The sequence below is a fragment of the Bombus huntii genome, chromosome 4 (genome assembly GCF_024542735.1).
Source record: "Bombus huntii isolate Logan2020A chromosome 4, iyBomHunt1.1, whole genome shotgun sequence".
NCBI lineage: Eukaryota > Metazoa > Arthropoda > Insecta > Hymenoptera > Apidae > Bombus > Bombus huntii.
The window spans coordinates 3,082,174-3,104,459 of record NC_066241.1 but is presented as its reverse complement, the minus strand read 5'-3'; the positions used below and the strand labels follow the sequence as shown (position 1 = coordinate 3,104,459).

General features: G+C 34.0%; 3 protein-coding genes across 12 annotated transcripts; 2 read left to right on the top strand and 1 right to left on the bottom strand.

Moving 5' to 3' along the window:
• Positions 1–41: 41 nt before the first annotated feature.
• On the top strand, positions 42–2,037 carry LOC126865179 (box C/D snoRNA protein 1). Its single transcript, XM_050617385.1, has 7 exons — positions 42–200; positions 310–491; positions 548–639; positions 715–893; positions 976–1,173; positions 1,256–1,380; positions 1,456–2,037. Exons 1-7 carry the CDS (start codon positions 181–183, stop codon positions 1,686–1,688), a joined length of 1,029 nt encoding a protein of 342 aa, XP_050473342.1. The 5' UTR covers positions 42–180; the 3' UTR covers positions 1,689–2,037.
• LOC126865181 (vesicle-trafficking protein SEC22b-B) lies at positions 1,859–3,642 on the bottom strand. The gene is made up of 5 exons (XM_050617388.1): positions 3,494–3,642; positions 3,155–3,264; positions 2,927–3,087; positions 2,686–2,832; positions 1,859–2,608 (listed from the first exon to the last, which is right to left on the bottom strand). Exons 1-5 carry the CDS (start codon positions 3,566–3,568, stop codon positions 2,460–2,462), a joined length of 642 nt encoding a protein of 213 aa, XP_050473345.1. The 5' UTR covers positions 3,569–3,642; the 3' UTR covers positions 1,859–2,459.
• Positions 3,643–3,838: 196 nt separating this feature from the next.
• On the top strand, positions 3,839–22,223 carry LOC126865175 (uncharacterized). 10 transcript variants are annotated; one of them, XR_007689460.1, is made up of 21 exons: positions 3,839–4,402; positions 4,983–5,032; positions 5,112–7,226; positions 7,285–7,957; positions 8,036–8,261; positions 8,342–8,779; positions 8,860–8,945; positions 11,003–11,213; positions 11,734–11,840; positions 11,915–12,071; positions 12,310–12,448; positions 12,516–12,786; positions 12,871–13,625; positions 13,707–14,138; positions 14,405–14,437; positions 15,771–16,016; positions 16,377–16,728; positions 16,811–16,902; positions 17,539–17,583; positions 18,281–18,367; positions 19,099–19,160. XR_007689460.1 is itself a non-coding variant. In XM_050617376.1 (20 exons), the coding sequence occupies exons 2-20, from the start codon at positions 5,027–5,029 to the stop codon at positions 19,177–19,179; spliced, it is 6,501 nt and encodes a 2,166-aa protein (XP_050473333.1). In that variant the 5' UTR covers positions 3,839–4,402; positions 4,983–5,026; the 3' UTR covers positions 19,180–22,223. The 10 variants fall into 10 exon arrangements, 8 of the variants coding, with proteins under 8 accessions (XP_050473333.1, XP_050473332.1, XP_050473335.1 ...); XR_007689461.1 differs by having other exon boundaries at positions 19,082–19,104; XM_050617376.1 differs by lacking the exon at positions 17,539–17,583 and having other exon boundaries at positions 11,915–12,065; positions 19,099–22,223.
• The last annotated feature ends 63 nt before the right edge of the window (positions 22,224–22,286 follow it).

The window sequence follows — 22,286 nt, the reverse complement described above, 5'->3', positions numbered from 1 at the left end:
ATTTTTGCCTATCGTATACGATTAATTTTATATCTCTGTAGTAATAGCTATATGATTCATTTAATTTCTATATAAGTTTCTATATAAGTTTAATTCTATATAAGTTTAGTACAACAGTTTGTACTTTACTTTGCTTGTCTGTCAATAGATTGCCTTGTTTATTGACGCGGGAACTCCAACATGGCCACATTCAGTGACAAGTACGACATTTTTTAATTATTAAGATAGTTACCGTGTTCTAATAATACTCATGTTGATTAAAAATTTTCAGTTTTTATAAATATGGACTAAAATTGATATTATTCACAGGCTCGAAAATTGTGAGGTATGTGGGGGAAATAAAGCAAAATACACGTGTCCAAAATGTGAGGTTAGAACTTGTTGTCTTCAGTGTGTAAATATTCATAAAAAAGAACTGGAATGTGACGGTATTCGAGACAAAACAAAATTTATACCGTTAAGATCATTCACAGATTTGGATGTTTTAAGTGGTAAGCTCTGCGAATCGCATATTCATCGTAGTTCTTTGAAAATAATTATTTTACAGATTATAGGCTTCTCGAAGAAGTTGGTAGAACAGTTGAACAATTGAAAAGAGATCCATTAAAAAAATGTACACGACAACTTAATTTACCAATGGTTTGTTAAATTATTTATCTTATTTCTTCCACGACATGACATACGATGCTTATATTATAACTATTATCTTTATAGCATCTGAATAAACTAAAAACAGCTACATTTAAGAGGAATGTTAATTTGCAATTCATGCCACAACATTTTAGTAGACACAAAAATAATACGACATATTTAAATTGGAAAACTAGTGAATTATATTGGAGAATAGAATGGATTTTTCCTCAAGCAGAGTGCACAAAATGGGTCACAGAAAGGTAGAATTCCTCTTTTTACATTGATACAATATGTATATTATAGTTAATTTCACTGATAATAATAGCATCGTAATAATTATAGGGCTCTAGAATCCACAAGATTATCACTGCTTATAGAAGAGATCTTAGATCCCACTAAATCTGTAAAAAATAAAAATGATATAGAGGAATTAAATTTAAGAATACGTTTAAATGAGAGACTACAATTTTATCAGGCTGCAGGTTTATCTGGAATAAAAGTTCTTTTAAAGGCAGAAAAAGTTGTGAAATCAGACTTAAAGTAAGTACACTTAATTCTGTATCCTGAAATTCAAGTAAAATGTAAGTAACTAAATTGTGTTTTATTACTACAAAATATCTAGGTTTTATGAATTGGATGTTAGGCTTTCTTTAAAGGAAAATTTAGAAAATAAAACCATAATTGAATTTCCAACAATATATATAATTCTAAATGATCATTCACATATGTATGAAATTATAGATACTGGTATGTATTTTATGCATAATTCTTATTGTTTTTAAGCTTACAATCAATTTCAGGATATATTAAATAATATTTCAGATGACGAAGATGCAAATGCTTCAAAATACAAAGCTAATAATCACAATGCATTAAGGAAGAGGAAAAGAGCATACAATCAGACAAATATGAAGGAAAAAACAAATTCGACTGTAAATTATTTTTTTAATTCTGAATTCTTAGGATCTGATGAAGAAAGATCAAATGATGATCGAGGAAGCAAGTGTTTATCAAATTCCAATATACCCGATTATGATGAATTAATTAGAATGTAACAGTAATAGAACACAAGGTATTTTGTACATGTAAAAAATTTTTCAAGTAAGTTACGGTGATTTTCCTCGCGTGAATTTAGGTGGATGTACAAATTCAATTTCTTTTATTGTAAGTACGATATTTCAATAGACTGATTCAACTGAATCACATATAAATAGAACAATATTAATGAAAGTTAAAAATTCTATTGTTACACCTTCATTGATTCCCCGTCCAGAGAAGTAAATACATAAACATTTATGTTCCAGAGAATAATACAATCACAAGAATAAATAAAACTAATTTGTTTTTACTGTAAATTATGTAAAATAATATGTCTAAATAATAAAATACAGCTTTAAATATGAATGTAATATTAATTTCCTTGCCTTATAAATAAAGTAATAAGAATAAAATAATTTTTAATATAACAATAATCATGACTATACATATTGTCTTACTTGTTAGAGGATATCTTTTACTAAGCCGAAGTAAAGATGGTCATACATTGTCTTAATTATGTAGAAAATCATTATATTTACTGTCTGACAATATATGGAACAATGTCTTGAATGGTATGGGTATCATTATATTCCGTGCGACTAGCTTTTGCCTGAATACAACATATGTACATTGTTTCCAATTTCAGATGAATTTAAAATTTAGATACATTATGTGAAAAAGTAAGTTCACAAAAAAAAAAATACTTGCTAATTTTGGAAAAGCAACATGATGAGAAACATTAATTGTCTTTACATAATTGTAACCAACTTTTCAAATAGATTGAGAAACTAAAGAATAAAAAAGTATAGCAGGAAGACCAAAAACGCAACAAGTCCAGCCACAGCTTTCACATACATGGACTTGCTATTTAAATGAGTTGCATCCTTTTTATATTTTTGTGACAACATAGTCAAATTTTGTGTTTTAGTGTCTAACTCTGCAAGATAAATGATAATTGAGTAAAAAGTATTCAAATAAGAAATTTTGTTTAAATATTTATTATTATACTGTTACCTGAAAGAACTGTACCCCTTTGCAAGACATCATCTATATTTTGAACCATGATTCTTTGCACATCCTGTAGTTGGCTATTGAGTGCATTCATATTTCTTCTTGATCTACCATCCAAAAAAACTTTCTTTGCTTTTTGGATGTATGTATCTAAGAAATTAAACATTGTATTGAAAACAAACATTGTATGAAAGTACTACACAAATTAGATTACGTAAAAGAAAAGAAAAAGAAAAATACATACTGAATTCAATAAAACTGTAGGGCCTAGTAACTGTATTGACATGTTTACCATATGATGAATGAAATTCTTGCGCTATATCTTCAAGATAATTATATACGGCCCGTTTACTGTAGTTTTTTTCACACAATACCAAATAACATACTTCATTTTCAATTAAATAACTGCAAATGGAAATAACTGATAATTTATCATTACATAATTTATCAATTACAACATGAAAAAACTTACTGGAATAAATATGGACCTGTTTCTATGGTACATCTAGCTGGAGACTGTGGTTCTAATCTTCTAAATAACATTTTTGCCTGGTTCTGATATTCTAAAATTCTTCTCTCGCTCTACAAACCATTAATTAATTATTAATTATTTTAATCAATAAACAAAAATCTTACATTTTAATAAGTAAAATTAATATATTTTTACATATTATTGTAAATAATTATGTATGAATTAATTAAAAGTCATATAGTTATATAGAAAAAAGTCATGTAAAAAGATAGAATTCATATAATAATAATTTTCAAAATTCAATCATAAATTGACGTTTCATCGTAACAGCTTTCTAACCTGTTCATCTTCTTGCATCGTGGCTGCCAGTGGCAAACCATCTGCTATCCTCGCAATCATTGTTAATAACACCATTTTGATAAAAATCAATTACTCTTGTCACCGAAAATATAGAAAAAAATAATGAAATCTTTGCAAAATAATCGTCTCTTCACCACCTGCGATCCATTTACGCAAAACTGGCCACGGTGTGACCGATTCATCAAATGTCCACTCCTGGCATACCACGTCACGTCAGCAGTCACTGTGGAACACTCCGAGGCTTCCATTGAACACATTGCAACTGTGGTTTCCCTCTTTATTAATCGCTTTCACATTCCACGACTAATATAATTACCAAACTTGAAATGCTAGAATTTTATATATTAAAAATAAAATGTTATAATACAGTAAATAAAATAGACACAAATAGACACATCTACTTGTGAAATATCTAGTTTAGATTTAGATGAGAATATCTCATCGCGCACATCATATTTTGAAACTTTGTTATAAATCTATAAGAGTTATTATTTTGAGGTTTTATTGTCAAATTATTATGTAAAAATCTGTCCAGTTTCAGTATTTTCCTGTTTTTGAAAAAATTTTAAATCACATTACAATGCCATCTAACGAGATTTCATTGGAGATCTTTTTGACGTTTGAGAACAACGCGTTCGCGCTGTACGCGTCTATGGTTCTGCTCGCGTGGAAAGACAACGAGAAAAATTCGTGACGTGCTTAACCCACATCTTCCTCATAATATTCGTAAAATGTCCGCCTTTTTGTGACTTTTCCTTCTGATCTCGTAAAAATTTCATTTGCTTCGATAAACGATCGAATTTGCTAAACGTAACGATTCGAATGTTTTGTGGGAGAAAATAATGCTTATACTCGCGTATGGACACCAGTGCCAGACACGATAGCTAGGTGAGTGAACGTACGAGAGGTCCCTGAACGCTAACGTTGAATATCACAGCTGGTATCTCAACTTTCGGCACGACGTTCTCAATTCCTTGCCTTTTAACTTTCTCCTATCTGCCAATCGTGTTATTTACGCACAAAAACTGCTCTCTCATGATTTTTGTTACATAATTATAGTAATTTTGAGTTTTGTGGTGGGAAAATTTCAAGAAATTTTCTAGCTAGGATAGGCTATCGTCAGAAAGAGTGTTAACGGATTTTCTATCCCAGTGTAAATTTTGATCTCAATTTATTTTTATTTTACGAAATATTACTTTATAAGCAGAAAGAATCATTAAAGATTTGAAAAATAGATTTCTAATGACCTATATATGTTTTTTATGGTATGTGAAAGTGTATTCTGTTGGTGTATTAATAATTTTTAAAGTTATATTTTGAATGTTTGTTAAAAAATGTCAGGTATTCCTAAATGTTTATATACGTTTATATACGTTTATATTCCTAAATGGTTATATACGTAAATTTGTAGGATAACAATAAAATTCTTATTCATAATGCAATATGTAAATTATTTTTTGTCTTGTAGGTTTTATATAAATAAGAAACAAGTGTTACTGTCTTGGAGGCAGTATGAGTGTGAGTAGCATGTTTAAAAATATTGTACGAAATGTAAAAAAATTTCACTTGTATATTAATATCTAAAACACATTTGTAGAATCCTTATAGAGCCAGACCAACTAGGTCTAGAATAGATCACAGCTTAGGCTATGGAACTCATAATCAAAATATATGGAATCCAATGTCTAGAGTACCGCCTGAAGTATCGTCAAATGATCCCGTTCAACATCAACCACCACTTCTGAATCAGCCAAAACAGTCAAATGATCCTTGGAATAATTCATGGAATTGGGATTTTGACAAACAGGCAGATAATCAGCAACAGCAACCGCTACAGTCAGAACAGCAGCAACAGCATTATGTACCTTCTTATGCCAATCAAGGACAGTTGATACCTAATTCCATTCAAGATCATTATTATCAAAGTGTTAACGGTAATAAAAATGATCTGCTCAATCAGAATTTGACATCAGACAGAAATATACCAGGGACAGTTGCTAATAGGCCACCAATTCCTAATCATACAGATTCTTTTACATCTTATTCAAATTATAATCAATATCAGCAATATCCACCACCGCCACCTCGAACAAATTCTATTAAATCTGGATCTATGAATTTCGATCAACCACAATGGGCAGGTGATCAACAATCTCAAAATGTTTCATATTTACAAAAGTCAGGTGTACAAAATCAAAAAGAGCAAGCATCACGTCCTACTTTAGTTGGTAGCAATTATAATTGGATGAAATCTAATCAAACAAATGTAATGACTCCACAAAATTGGCAAAAACCAGCTGCTGTATCGGGACATTGGCAGGATCCAAAAATGGACAAGGAGGCACAAAATTTTGATGATCTAGGTAATCAATATACACCACCAGTACAACAAACTAGATCAAGCCAACATCTTCTACCTTCTACTGAAAATAAAGAATATTCTATAAATGATACGAATGACGCAAATAATTGGTCCAGTCAAGTTCATATGTCTTCTCAATGGAATGCTCAGAACCGCGAATCTGCAATACCTAATCAAAGTCAGCAAGTAACACAAGCTAATGATGAATTTAATTCTTGGCCTCAAGCAAATACTGAAGTCTCACAATCTTGGAAAAAGACCAATGACAATAATGCAACTCAGTGGTTACATGAACAGCAGGAAAATAATAATTTAATAGAAGAAAGTGTTAAACAAGAAGTCACTGGCGCAGTTGCTACAAATGACTGGCAACAAAATCGTACAATACCATCTCATCTTATTCATCCTAATATTATTCCAGCAGTAGATCCAAATATAGAACATGAAGAAAGAAAACGGTCTGCTCCTTCATTAATTTCAAATTCTGTCAGCTCTAAAGATCCTAATACACAGATAAAAACAAATATTGCTAAATCATATCCATCTGACTCCCGGCTTAATATGTCCGCTACTCCTGAAACTATATCAACTGTTGCAAGTTCTGAAAATATTTCTGTGCAAGAGAACAATGATTTTAATTTAGCAAATGATGCGACAGAATGGGGTAAAAGTAATTCAACTGAAGAGTTGCCTATAAAATTAGAACAGTTAAATCTTGGTACTAAAGTAAATAAAAATGTTGAAAGTCAAAATGAATTGAAAGAATCACAATCTGTTAACCCTGAAGATGGGTGGAATCAAAATGCGCTTTCCAATAATGGTGTTACACCTGATAATATATCTGGATTGCCTTTAGAATGTGCTGTACTCGGTACAGAAAATGCTCATTCCAATGATAATCAAAATCTTGTTAGTCAAGATCATACGGCGCTTAATCCATATCAAATGACAAACATTAAGTCTTCAGACAATATAGCACAAAGTGGATATGATCAATGGTACAGCCAGGATGCATTGCCACTTTCCTCAGAAAATACATTGTATTCGAAAGATAATGTTCGTCCACCAAAAGAATGGAGTATAGAACAAAACGTAGAGAACTATGAAAATATCCAACAGCCTTCAGAATTTATAAATTTAGAAGTAGTCACGCCATCATTACAGGAACAAGATATATATGGCTCAAGAGATTCTATAAATAAGGAAACTTTAGATAATGATCCTAAACCAGTTCCAAATTCTGCCAAGGAGGTAGCCAGTACACGTGATTTTAGACAGGAAATAAGTAATATTGAAGTACCCTCTGTACAGCAGTCCACACGATCTCATTCCCTTCTTCAGGCAGAACAGGTAAAAGAAATGAGTCAACATTTTTTGTGCAGTTAAAATAAGTAAAATTATTTTACAGGTGCCAGATAATTACGAGTTCGCATCAAACGATAGAAATACTTTTCTGGAAACCGGAGAATTAACCGATTCTCATCAAGAACATGAACCGAGTCCGCCAAGTCAAGATGATGAAAATGACGAAGTGCCTAATGACATTCCCTTTTTACGCGAAGTACCGGGACAATCAAGTTCCATAGATCCACGTAGGAATGATCCAACCGGGCAAGAACAATATGTTCAGACTGGTCAAAGATTGTCTGATCCGAGAAGAAATGATCCGTCTGGTCAAGAGCAAGGTCTTCAATTAAGGAATATGTCTGAAAGATCAGAACGGCGCGATGTTCCACCTGGACAAGAAAGAAATGTTCCTTTACTTTCACGATCAGATTCCGACACGATGGAACGCCGAAACGATCCATCTGGCAGAGAACGGTCTCTGCCTCCGCAACAATCACGAAATGATCCATCTGGAGAAGAAAGATATCAGTCGCAATCCCAAATTATGTTAGAACCAAGTGAGACACGGGAAATACCTGGAAGAGGTAATGAATCTGAAGATCCTGTACAGCAGACCGAAGAAAACCTTAGACAAATACCGGGCGGTGCATCTTCCAATGAAGTTACTCAGTCACCAGATGACAGATCTAATGGAAGAGTAGTTACAGGCTCTCAAGAAGTTCCTTCTATAGGCTGTGAGAGAAGGCTTTATATCTATGTAAATTCAATATTTTTGTATGTACTTATTATTAAATTTTTGTATCTCATTTCAGCTGCAATACAGGATCAGACCGGTGACTCAAGAAACAAACGCGAGGAAGCTGTTGGCGCATCAATACGCGAGAGTCAAGGAATTCCTAGTGCATCGAATCGTAGAGATTCGTATGAAGATGAGGATGATGAAGGAGGATCCGGAAATAGTAGAGATGATAGCAGAGAAAGACGACGTGACAGTAGCTCGGAACGCGGAAGATACGAATACGAACGAAAAAGCGCGTAGTTAGTAGATATATAATAACTGAACTTTGGAGAAATTCATAAGTTATTTAAAGCTTAAGATTTTAAACCTTAACTTGCAGTTACGATCGTGAACGGGAATATGATGATGATTATTATTACGATCGCCGTCGTGGAGGAGAAAACGATCGGACATATAATACTCGCGATGAATTCGATCGTCGAGAAATTCCTTATCGAGAAGATGATCGCAAGCACCATAGTCGAGACGATCTAGATAGGCATTCAAGAGAAGAGGTCGATAGAAGAGGCAGAACTAAAGAAGATCTAGATGATAGAGACATTAGAAGAAGACCTGACGATCGCAGAAAAGATAGGGTTGATGATGGAATACGACGCAGGGAAAGAGATATTAGAGACTATGATTTACGATATTCTAGAGATCGCGATTATCTTGACCGTGACAGAAGAAGGGACGATAGACGACCAAGACGATACGATGATTACGATATAAGAGATCCATATAGGAGAGAATATTACGACGATCCTTATAGTAGAGGGTATATATCTTTTTAGCACGCAATTGATATTTTAACATGATATTTTGTACATATATAATATCATTTTTTTCGGATTTTAGATCGAGACCGTCCAGTAGATCCTCCTATAATGATAGAGATCGAGAGTACTACATGCGATCGAGAGATCCGTATTATCCTTATAATGGTATACATATATACATATGTCGGAGAGGGAAAGACAGCGGGATTTCCCGTTCGGAATGTTGGGAAAAACCCCAATACCCTAGTCCAGACTTTTATCTCTACCACGCACGCCATTGTCAACTTCATTAACATCGATCTCGTCTTCGGCGGTTTTATTACAGGCATTAATTATTTGTCTTACACATAGCGAGGCTATTTTGTGTAATATTACGTCGAAACCTTGACTTAAAATTTCACGATCAATCGCGATATCATATTTTAAAATAACCGTCAGCGAGGGCACGACGAATTTATCTCTAATGTAAAACCACTAACACCCGCAACGGACAAGAGTTGAGATGTACCAATATTTCTCATTCCTCGCATTACTACTATATCAATCGTTCTTTTGTCAGAAAATCTCAAGACTACGGATTCTTTAATCGGTGAACACTCGGCTCTCAAAAATCGGGGTAAAATGGAAACTATTCGACGCTCGTTATTGAAATTATATTCAGGGCACTGCTTTCTGAGGATTTTTCTCAATAATCAAATTGACATCATGCAGCGGAATCGGTCGTAAGCTCTTGCAGTGTTATAACCGGCACCGATCCCACTTCTGATGTCGGAGTCAGGTTGGCATTTTGGGGCGTTCGATGAACCTTTACTTACTTTACCGTCGCGAATGTAGCCAATCTTTATCAGTACGAATGTGGACACTACCAGAGGCTACGAGTAATGGTAATAGGATGGTCGACATGATGGTGACAACGAATTCAGGTTTGATAACGAATCCACGGTCCACGGGAGGACTAGTATCAACGTGCTACTCGATTCGGGTAATTTCCCGATAACTCAATCGGCAATTCGACCAACAACTCACTAACCAACTAACTAACTCTAACTCTAACTCTCCTAATCCAAAAGAGGCTGCCCTTGTACACTCCTGTCCCCGCTTCTCGGGTTAATCTTTGTTCTAAGGAGAGCCATATAATTATTTCATACCTCTGTCAGGTACATGTCCCTCCCGTGACCGTGGCTACGTCCGGTGACCTGCCATGTCACTTTGAGCCCAAACCCATCGTCATAAAGTCAGATTTGAACATTAAGACTATTTCTTATTTTTATTACTTAAGGGCGGCTATAGTAAAAGTCTGGACTAGTGTATTGGGGTTTTTCCCAACATTCCGGACGGGAAATCCCGTTGTCTTTCCCTCTCCGACACATATATGTCGGAGAGGAAAGGACACCGGAGCCTTCCCTCTGGAACTTCGGGAAAATCCGTAAAGTTGTAATTAAAGTTTACAGTTGTAATTAAACAATTTGCCGTCGTCCTTCCCAATTGTACTTGTTTGCGATTTGTGATAATAAACTTGGGCTCAAGGCGACCATCAGCCGCCGAACGTAGCCGCGGTCAACGGGACGGGCTCTTCGTCTAACAAAGGTGCGGAGTGATGTTATGACCCTCATTAAAGAAAATACCCATAGAGGTACCCGATAGTAAAATATGCTAACGGTTCCTTCGGACAATGAATACCTGATGTTGAGGCACGTACACAGCACAAGTCTAGTTAGCCCGAGGACCCGCTATAAAACCTGGGTTTTCCGGCAATTCCGGCAAGATTTGTGCAAAGGGACAGGCAGCTTTTGTCCCAAATCGACCAATCGACAGCGACGTCGATCCGAGGATCTCGTGCATATAGACACATCCCACCATAGTTTTCCTCGGTGGCGTCACTGGGACGATTTCATTCTTTCTTGAGATCGCATCGACGAAGGGAGTAGCGCCTTACGATGAGTGAGTAGTACACGTTTGAGTTAGAGCAAGTATATCTATCACCCTGTTGACCGCGGCTACGTTCGGCGGCTGTTGGTCGCCTTGAGTTCAAATTTGTTATCACAAATCGCAAACAAGTACAATTGGGCAGGATGACGGCAAATTGTTTAATTACAACTTTACGGATTTTCCCGAAGTTCCAGAGGGAAGGCTCCGGTGTCCTTTCCTCTCCGACATATATATATCCCTTGTGTAGTTAAATTCTTGTTTCAAAAAATAAAATAGATTATTTTGTGTTGAAGGCTATCCTGGATACGATTATGGTGTTCATTATGCCAGTAACTATTATGCATACATTGAAAATTTGCGACGTACAAACCCTGCTGCTTATTCGGAATGGTATCATAAATATTATGCCAATCAACATCAACAACAACACATTTCGCGTGGTGTTGTCAATTATCCTGAAGACAGAGCAAGTGTCCATTCCGGGCGTAGTTCTTGCGACGAAAGGTAAGTGTTAGAGAAGTTAAAGCAAGTATTGGATGAATATTCTGGTTCTATTTTCCTATAGACTTTATAACATTCATTATGTGTTAGATTTTTTACAAATTCAAGTGCATGCTTCTACTCGCCAAACAAAGCATTATATGTTCCGTATTTCGGGTATCCCGGATGGACTAGGAGTCCACAACGAAGACAGAATTCAAGTTATCAAAATTTAAATAGGTGAGACCGGGAGAATTCTCTCGGTTCAAGATTTGCTCGAAATATTGAAAATATCAAATTTTCTGTCATTGAGAGTAATTTAGTTAAAATACTTTCCTGCCATTTAAAATATCTTTCTTTAAGTAGATAATTAGAATTCCTCGCTAGAGTTAGTATTTGTTAAGATATATTAAAATATTTATATATACTTGTAGGTCTTATTAGAAACAATCTGTCTTCCTTTCTTGTAGTTGTCCTGCTCGACGATCCATTATATTATTGCTGGTTTCAATCTAAGTGCGACAATAAAAATTGTATTTTTCAGAACAACTGGTGATAAACGAACTTTAGCTGATATATCTATGCTTGAAGATTCAACAACTACCTCTGCACGTATGACACCAACTAAATTTTCTATTTCACATGTGTATGGTATGATTTCAAGTGTCATCATTTATTTATCAAAATTCACTGTAACAAGATTTATAAAAATATTTTACTTTCAGGATGTTTCTCTATTGGATCATTGATACATGTGCATCCATCTTATCCATCTGATGGTGAAAGAGCCAAAGTAGATATTTTTAGATTGGATAATCTACTTTCACATGATCCAGTAGCACGCGATTTACGTGCCTATCCTGGTCCCCTAATTAAGCAAGTGTAATCAGTATATCTATAATCTAAGCATGCGTATTCTCATTTAAGTGCATGGAATATTTCAATTTATTTTTACAAAAAACAAAATTTCATGCTGTATTGTTTTCGGTAATGTATGTAGTACATATGCATGCTTGGACATTAATTATTATTTTACTTAATTTTATATTTGTAACATTTTGTAAATAATTCCCCGCCTATTTACATTATTTGTAATACCATATCTCGCTTTTTTGTATAGGGGTGTGACTCATAAAAAGACCATTATCGAATATTGTGAGAATAAAATTAAAAGGGCAGCGTCAAACGAAGAGATGGTTGATCGTGCTTCATACATACTTTTATATGAACTAATGATTATGTTGATTCAACAAAATGGGGTGAGATATATTTTTTGTACATACATACAATTTACTTTTTGTATCTGATCGTACGCGTGTTTTCCAGAATGTTGTCGGCGTTGATATAGCAGCATTGTTACTCAGAAATAAAGATGCATATCCTTACGATGTAAATAAGCAAAAGTCGCAGGATTCAGGAAGAAGGGAATCGATAATATCTCAAAGATCGGGAGCCTCAGTTGGAGATAGTGTTCAAGGTAGTCAAGATGGTGCAACGACATCCGAAAAAGTCGAAAGTAAGCCACGGAAAAGCACTGAACAAATAACAGACGAATTTAGAAATACGTTACTTTATGGATTAGTCCAAGAAGCATTAGGTAAATATATATTTATATCCTTTATGAGATTAAACGCGTACGTGATGTTTATTTGTTTTAAATTTAATTATTTTTAATATACAGAATATGCAATGAACGAAGGTCTTTGGGGACATGCACTCTTCTTAGCTAGCAAATTGGATAAACGTACGCATGCATCTGTAATGACACGTTTTGCCAATAGCTTACCGTATCACGATCCATTGCAAACTTTATATCAACTTCATTCTGGCCGTGTGCCAGCTGTTGTTACTGGTATATCGGATCCTCGATGGGATGACTGGAGACCTCATTTAGCAATGATTATATCCAACACATCTGCCAATCCAGAAATTAATCGTCGCTCAATTACAACTCTCGGTGATACACTTTCTGCACGAGGAGATATTTATGCAGCGCATTTCTGTTACGTACTTGCACAAGTTGATTTTGGTACCTATGGAGCAAGTAATGTAAAACTTGTACTGATCGGTGCAAACCATCAGAAAGCATACAATGTATTTTTCTCAACGGAAGCCGTTATGCTCACGGAAATATACGAATATGCCAGAAATCTTAGTGAACCAGGTTTTACATTAGTAGATCTACAAACCTTTAAGTTCGACTTGGCAATAAAAATGGTAGATCATGGATTAATAGAGAAAGCTTTACTATATATAGAACAGATTGCAGTAAACATTTTTAACGAACCATTGAAGTACAAAAAGTCGTTTATTAATGCCGTGTATAATTTAGGAGACAGGATTAGGTATCATGATCCTGTCTATAAAGATTCTATCGATGAAGCTACAACTTTAACTTGGTTCAATAATCTAGCTGAAATTGTTGGTAAATGCCATGTAAGTTTAAATAGAAGATAAACATTAAAAGTATTATTTTATTTGAACTGTATAAGAAACGAGGATGTTACTTTATTACAGGAGGGAGAAATTACCGAAAATGAAGTTTACGTTCCTCAAGCAAAACAAGAATCGTATAACAGTATACAAAATCAAGAAGTGCATGAAATGAAACAACAACAGCAGTGGAACACGATTCAACCCGAATACAGAGAAGGTCCAACGTCGGTGATGGAAGTAGCCACGACTGATACACAGTCAGAATGGCAGCCATTATCTTTACCACCGAATATACCAGATACATATGATCAAAGTATGCAGTATACGAGAAATAACGAAGAATCTTGTCAATATCAACAACCTCAACAGCAAGATTATTGGACTCAAGACTCTTATTATCAAAGCAATTATGGAAGAAACGATAGTACCATCACGAATTGGCAACAATCGACATATTCTTCAGAACAAAGTGATATTGACAACTCTCAACAGCAAGAAAAATGGAACTATAAGGTAAATTAATTGTTCCAATTTATGACATAATAATATGTGGTTTTTATTCGCTTATCCTGTATCATTTCACACATATTTCGTTACATATTCCGATAGTATAATTATTGTATGTTTATTATCCTTACTCGTACATGTACATACTAATTAAATTTTTCGTGTTTGATTCTTTCATAGAATAATATCTTTAAATCTTCCGATATTGTACGTACATGTAGAAATAACATTTTTTTTCGTCTCTTTCTTTTCTAATGCTTGCATATGGACAGACGGAAAGAGAAGAACAAACACCTACCCTTGAAGTAAGTAATTATATGGTTACTGCGGATAGTAATCTCGATCCTGAGTGGTCATTGGATGACACCAATGTTAGCTCATTACGACGACGCAAAGTATTAACAGATTCGGATCGATGCGCTAGCCCTCATTCTTCCGATTTTAATATTAGTATTTATACGGGCATATCGTCAACTTTTAAACCAACTATTTTAAATGAAAAATCCATGAAATCGCGGAAAATGATAACATACCCAAAGATCACGGTAGCTTATCCGAGAATCTTACCAAATAATACAATTTACCCGAAAGACGTAAATAAAATAAAGAAACTAGATGGTAGGTACGTGAAGCCACCTTCTTCGCAGCCGCCCATATTCCTAAAATGTAAAGTTAAAAAGAAAATGGAAAATAACGAAGACAAAAATTCTGGCGATGCAGATGAAAATAATTTGACTTTATCGGCCACTACTGATTTAGATATTCAATTTAGTAAGGTTAATTTTGAGTTTCCTTCTATGTTTAATTCTGGTTCAAGTTCAAGAAACAAGCCAATTATAGCTTCCGAAAGTATGAATCAAACTTTAAAGCAATATTGTAATTTCGAGGACAAAAGAGTTATGAGAATAGCTCCGCATATTCGAAGAAAAGATGTTATTTGTGATACAGTAGATGCATGGTCTTATTCGAATTCTTCACAGAATTCCACCGAATTGTGTCGATATAAACCGCTTATTTTTGGTGGTACGTACCCGATAGATTTACCGGTTAAACCAACAAGTGACCTTTGTTTAACAAAATTCAAAGATGTTCCTATGGAAAAGTCCATCCCTAAAACTTATGATATTGATGTTCCAACGGATTGTGAGTAGAAAATATATTAGGTTTCTCGATGTTAAAACCTCAATGTTACTGTACATTTGTAGTTATATCTGCAAGAAATAATTAACTTACTTTCGTACGTCAGTTAGTTCTTCCGCTTATAAAATAACGTTTCCGATGAATAATGTTTTATGTTATTAGAAGGCATGAATAACACAAATATTTGATACAAAGTAATTTGTTCTCGTTTTAGATATCATTTATGTATATAAATCTGTTGATATTAAATATGTAATAAAGTTTCCCATGTTACTGATTTTCCTGAATTTTTAAAAAATATCTCACATCGATTATAAACATGTGAGCAAAGTTTTTCACTATTTACTGTTATAGTTAGATACTTCTGTGAAGAGAAAAGAATGTATATGTATATAAAATATTAAATGCACAAATAACGTGTACTTACACTATTACAGTAAACAGTGATCGACTTTGCTGGGGCAACTTTGCGATGATGAATTGTATACTTTATTTCAGTCATCGCAACCGGCAATTTCGATGACACCGTCAATGAGAAAACAGTACGATCCATTGGAAGAATTGGATGCCCTCGAGACTCCGAAACCAGCCTCGAAACCTGCAGCTTCAGCTAAAAAAGTATCGGAAAAACCAGTCGAAAAGAAACCTTCTAACAGCGGAGGTTCTTGGTTTGGCGGCCTCTTCAGCAAACTTGCTCCAAAACCAAGGAACCAGATGATTCTTCCAGATGACAGTAACCCGACGGTAAGATTTTCGAAACATTAAAGCCTTAATAGATCATTAAAAAATTACGATAGCTGGTTTTATACTTTTCTGTCGCTTAAGGGCTCACGCGGGTACTTATGGTAATTATGACGTCTTTTATGCTGAAAGGGAGAAAGGCCAGTATAATTCAATGTTCGGTCATTTAATTAACAGCTAACGAATTATTGATATATTCTGGCTTAACATTCCAATTTTCGTGTCTAACAAAAAAATTATATAGTGAAATTATTTGAGCCCTGTAGTTTAATTTTTTTTCCCATATAAAAAAGATATTTGTGCTCCCTTTGTGTAAATAAAGAGGCGCAATAATATTTATATTTCGCTTTATCTCTTAAATAGATCGTTTGGGATCCGGTTGCTAAAAAGTGGATGAATAAAGACGAAGACGGAGATAGTAATTCGACTACAATAGCTCCCCCTCCGAAAGCTTCTGACATGGGATTTAGATCACCTGTGCCTGAACAAGCTTCTCAACCACCTCAATCATCTCAGCCACCTTCGCAGGCAGATGACACCTCTGTGAACAAATTTAAATTACCCAGAGGTAGAAGTATGCGTGCTAATTATATAGATGTAATGAATCCAGGTGGTCCAAAAAATAACGCAGTACCTTCAAGTATACCAACCCCAGTAACATCTCCAATGGTACCTATGGCTACGTCATCACCTCAGTTATTTATCCCTGCTCCAGGTAAATTTTCTATAACTCGTGAATTCACATAAAGTTTATTTTCATTAATTACATCACTCTTTTTTCTTTTTTTTTTTTGTAGTTAACGATCCAAGTGCTCCTGTAGACTTCTTAACTTCAACGGAAGCAACAGCAGCCGTACCTACGAACGTTCCTGAGAATACATCTCAAGGGGTAAGCTCTTTTTATTGCGAACAATAATCTTCGCGAACTTTCATGCACATACAATGGTCTTTTGTCATCACAAACATATATTCAACATTAACAATACAGTTTCATGTGTATATCTACAATCTCAGATTCACTGTACACAACTCTTTTATCTTTTTGTCATGGCTGCAGTATGCTGGTATGCAGCTTTGTTGTACTTTAAACCTGTATCTGGAACTGTAATGTTAAAATGTTATTTTCTCTCCTTTACAGTTATATTCGTAATAACAATTTGTATGTACTCTACATTTTCCTTAGTTTTGTGCGTTGTCTGTTTATCCAAAAATACCTGTTTTCTTGTCTTTTAAATTAATTCTTATTTTCGTATGTACAATATACTTATTCAAAAATTATATATGTTTTTTGTTATTTGAATTATTCAATGGGAAACGGTATCAATTCCTAACTAGGTTTCTTTTTCCTACAAACGAAGAACAAACAAACTATTTCGTCCCTTTTTAATTGAAAATTATATGATTTTTGTATTATATTTTAACGTTCGTTATACTAGGTAGATTTTCCAAGATCACAATAGATATCCTCTTTCTCGCAAACCTGTGTTTAATCCACCTTTCTTTTTTTTGTTTCCTTTGCAAGCAGTCGGGGAGGCAGAATGATGTAGCCAAATAATAATTGTTGCCGATAGTAAGAACTATTTTATTAATTTTATACGCTGTTCTTTAGTATTGTATGTGCATGGTTTGTAATGTTTATCTAGTAGCATGGATGACAGTGTAAATATTGTATGTATGCTCGATGCAACGAGTTTCAATTATTTGCAACATTACGGCATTTGAACAAATCGAGTTATAGCAAAGATGATTAAGAGGATAGAAAACGGAGCATACTGTTTAAAAAGCCACTTTTTAATACTTGTTTGTCCATTATCCTTCTTTTTGATATTTGTGTTCTGTATAATGTTACGCAACACTCCTTTAGAGTTTCTTTTTTTGCATGTACACAATTTCTTGGTAACAGGTGTACAAGGAAGGGTGATTTAAGTCACAAGCTAACATATGGTACAGGATGCTAAAATAACGCAGTAGTATATTTACATTATATTTTTTAGCATGGTTTATTTTTGCAATTAAAAGGTATATTTATCATAGAGAACATCACAGTTTTATACATGACAATACTAGAGATTTGCAATACCGATTACATACAATTCTGATATTTCATGGTCTCCTACGTGAAGTAATTTTATTAAAAAGTAGTAATCTTTGTTTTATGATAGAAGGAAGTCGGTATTGCATCCTCACAAACTTTGTTACCTAATCATAGCAATAGAATGAGTATTCGGTTAGTGAGACAAAATTGTTGTGTTGTATATGGCACACAGTTCTCTCGATGGAGCTCAACCAGCTCGTTATCGCGAGAGGTGCAGAGCTACACTATGAGGGATCCGCGTTTTCTCCCACAGAACAAGGTAATCCAGTGGCATTAGACATTTCTCATTCCAAAGGTGATATCACTTACAAATACTACTCAACAATACACGGTAGAAACTCTTACTTATTTATTACAGTGTCGTATTTTATAATTAATTCGTAATTGTGCAAAGTATTTATTTTCTATTTAGAACTGCCCTTACAAGTGAAATGATACCTGAGATTTTTTTTTATGAATAAATTTTCAATAGCTGAATTTGTTTTAACTCAAAAATTATTTCACATGTATAGGTCTGTTTGAAATATATTTTACATTTGCAATAGATTTAAGATAAGATATCGTTTCATACTTCACAGTCATATAGCTTTCGCCCTTAAATCAAGCTTAAATTCATTAAAGTCGAGCAATTTATTTTCGTAAGATTTTTATGGCAAAGCTATGGGAAAGCTTGGTGAAGGATGTATTTATGGTTTTGGTCTCGCAGTGTTATACGTTAATTGCGAAGCTTTTATTTTATGCTTTGTATCACATCAAACTGTAAGCTCCAAATTACAAACGTAACAAGGAAATGTGATCGTTTAATTACTATTTTTCAATCTTGATATTATATCGTTTCATGACAAAAGAATGATATAACAAATTTACAATGGCATAAGAAGAGTACAAAAGATTCAATTAATATTGCAAAATTGTAAAATTTATGACATAGTTGTATATAATTTCAATCTGACGTTGTGATTTATTTTTCAAGAAAATGATGATCTTTAGGGACCAATGATGTACAACCCGAACGACACGAAGAATCGTTCAGTAAAGAGCATACAGCAGAGCCGGTATCCTCCACGATAAAATTCGCAAGATGTTCAACAGCACGCGTATTCGCTGATGAATAACCCCGAAAGATTTTTTCCTTTTATCAAGATCACGTTGTTCAAACGAATCGAAATTTTCGCAGATTACACAGGCAAACATACCTCAAATTACGTAAGCAAATAATAATAGACGCGTTATAAGTTTTAGTCAAGTATATGTGAATTTCCAATTTCGATTTTACAAGGATCAATTTACTTTCTCTAGAAATGCGATGTCTGGAGAGTATATCACACATGTATATGTATCTTAAGCATATAATTGCTTCTAAATAGTACCGTGAGCATCTGATGAATATCGCAATTTAATACAGAAAAACGTTTAAGAAGCCGTTAATGTTAAGAGGTTTCACTTATTTCCGTTTATTAACTTGTATCTTGTAAAAGTTCTACGCATTGATCGTTCTTAGTTAGGTCTACACAGGGTACTTGTTTTGTAACATTAGTTTTTCTCACGGAATGTTTTCTAACTATCTCGTTGATATATGGTCACGCAAATCGTAGATATTTTTATTTTGTCAAATAGTTCTTACGATTCAATTCATTTGCAAGTATCGCTTATTAACAGCGTAGATTTCAACACGAAAATAATATGCGTTGCTGTTGTTAAGGCGAATGGATTGAACGTTTTTATCGCGGTGTTTTAATGAGTTATATCGAGAATTCCAATAATAAAGCAGCTGTTGAGAAATGTATGTTATGTTGAATGAGATCGCGAATGTTGAGGATAGTGTTAAGTTTGCGCTCGTAACTAAAATTCAGGTTTATGTTGTGCGTGAGTATAATCGTAGTAAGAATAATGTCGACCGTATCGTCGACATTATGGACGAAATTTGTTACAGTCTAAGAGCATGGTGATATACCACCGAGTCTGATTTTATATGCTGGCAAAGGACAGTTATTACATAGAAAACGAAGCGGATATCAGTAATGTAAGAAATGTTAGAAATCTGAAAATTTTATGGACCTTATTGTTGGGTGATCTCTGTCATGCAGGTACTGTTATTAATCATCAGACTAGTATATCATTATACCAACATTATATCAATAAGAAGCGTAACTGCCATCTATGTATCTATTTGAATCCGGAATAATCGACAAAATGTTCTTCTCGAATTTTTGCCTTTCTTCGTAATCGTTCAATGCATTTCTTTCAACAAATTTTGTCCAAAAAATCGTTTGATAGCTAGTTTACGAATACTAGATATAATATTTTCTTTATAAGCAATCTTCTTCAATTTGGTACACGTTGTGCTTTATTTTCGATATTATAAGCGAGGCTACACATTTAAAAATTCCGAATTTTGTCTTTGTTCATTGTACGATGTAACGAAACGATATTTATCACCTGACGAAATAACCACGAGTTATACTATAATTCTCTAACTTATTCATACTGATAGGTAAATGCTGACTTGTAGATTGCAGCGTTCAATCGAACCATGCATATGTTTTCTCTCTAGGAGATGTGCATAGCTCGTTTGTTCCTGGTATGTATATAAAAACATTGGTGCTGTCAGAGCGTTTCAGTTTGTAATTATCAGATCCGTATGCCATAAAGAGTTTAATCTGCTCAACTGGAAGAGAAAATATTTTATGAAACGAGCAAATACGCTTCTATACACAAGGATGTTATTTCGCGTTTTTCTTTTTACGAGCGTAATACGATTATTCCAAAAGTCTATGTTCCTCTCGGTGATCGCTTTCGATGATATATATATATATATTACATATTATATTTTTCGCGAACATTACCGAGGGAAGTTCGTTCTGTTACATATGAGCCAAGCGATAGTGGCGAATTTGACAACCTGCCGAACGAAGGATAACATTCTCGCAATGTACAAACGTAGGATAAGTCTTATAGATCGGTTTCTCACTTAACGTCCAGCATTTTGTGATAGGAATACGATCGAAAGCAAGGACACATCGCGAATATTATCGAACGGGCGTATTCAAAATATAGCGCGCATCAGTTGGTAGGAAAAAACAGAAAATAAAGAAGAAAGACATGACATTTTATTCCTTTAATGTCCGTAATTTCCATAAATCGGCCGGTCTTGGTCGGGACTGTTCGAAGGAAGAAAGATTGAAAAATGCAAAGAGAATAGCTCCATTTCGTTTGTGTGAAATAATATTCTTTTTCCGCCATTAATCACAATTGGAGTGAAGCTGGTTTTGTCGAGATTTGTAAAATATATTAGATTATTCGGTTTTATATTCGTGACACGGTAATGTGCTTTCAAGACATATATATATATATTACGCATAAATTGTAGCATATTATTATGTGAAACGCGTCTTCGTGTATGTTACATGTATATACGTATATATAGATATATAATGAAATTTATGATTTGTACATATAATAAACATAAGTCTCTCTCTTCGGGAAATATAACAAATTCACATGTTGCTATGTTAAATAGAGCCATTTGTCGAACTGTCCTTCTCGCGTTCAAGTAAATCAAAGACTTATTATTACATTTTAGCTTGAAATGCAACATCAAAATCAGAATAATTCTTCTTGTGAAAAATGGCATTAAGATGCAAAATATGTGTCTTGATTATGAAAAAAATGATTAATGTTAAATTTATTTCAACGAAATACCTCGGTTTTGTTGAGCAGGTTTATATATCTTAATTAAGTAAAATTGAGATTTTGAGTATGTAAATTCGATCGATTTGTATCCCTTTGTCGATATGCCCGAATGCAGCCGAAGTGATATGTGTACTCGCAGTAAACTAATAAACGTCAAAAGAGGGTTTTAACATGAAACGTTAACGTTGAACAGAAGTATTAATTGAATTGTACGTAATATATGTATAGAATGGTTTATGAATGATGCGATTTCGGCTTAATGTAATATATTACGGTATATCTTTAATGCACTTTATAATTCAAATGTCGATGTATGTTTATGGGAAATACGGATAATAAGAAATGTATACTGTATATTAATATTACTACTATCCCAATTATTATTACTGCTATTATAATAAAGAATGATATATGAAAGACAACATACGAGTCTCGATATTTCGCAAATTTGTCTTTTTCATCGTAAATATGCATTTTCTACGACT

What these genes read in the sequence shown, in the direction of transcription:
- LOC126865181 (XM_050617388.1), bottom strand. Translation starts at nt 3,568, where the DNA reads ATGGTGTTATTAACAATGATTGCGAGGATAGCAGATGGTTTGCCACTG. An exon ending in CGATGCAAGAAGATGAACAG is followed by an intron (nt 3,265 to 3,493) that starts GTTAGAAAGCTG and finishes AATGGTTTGTAG; the next exon opens with AGCGAGAGAAGAATTTTAGA. An exon ending in ACAGGTCCATATTTATTCCA is followed by an intron (nt 3,088 to 3,154) that starts GTAAGTTTTTTC and finishes TTCCATTTGCAG; the next exon opens with TTATTTAATTGAAAATGAAG.
- LOC126865179 (XM_050617385.1), top strand. Translation starts at nt 181, where the DNA reads ATGGCCACATTCAGTGACAA. An exon ending in ATGGCCACATTCAGTGACAA is followed by an intron (nt 201 to 309) that starts GTACGACATTTT and finishes TATTATTCACAG; the next exon opens with GCTCGAAAATTGTGAGGTAT. An exon ending in GTATGAAATTATAGATACTG is followed by an intron (nt 1,381 to 1,455) that starts GTATGTATTTTA and finishes ATAATATTTCAG; the next exon opens with ATGACGAAGATGCAAATGCT.
- LOC126865175 (XM_050617375.1), top strand. An exon ending in ATTAGTCCAAGAAGCATTAG is followed by an intron (nt 12,787 to 12,870) that starts GTAAATATATAT and finishes TTTAATATACAG; the next exon opens with AATATGCAATGAACGAAGGT. An exon ending in AACAAACACCTACCCTTGAA is followed by an intron (nt 14,438 to 15,770) that starts GTAAGTAATTAT and finishes ACTTTATTTCAG; the next exon opens with TCATCGCAACCGGCAATTTC.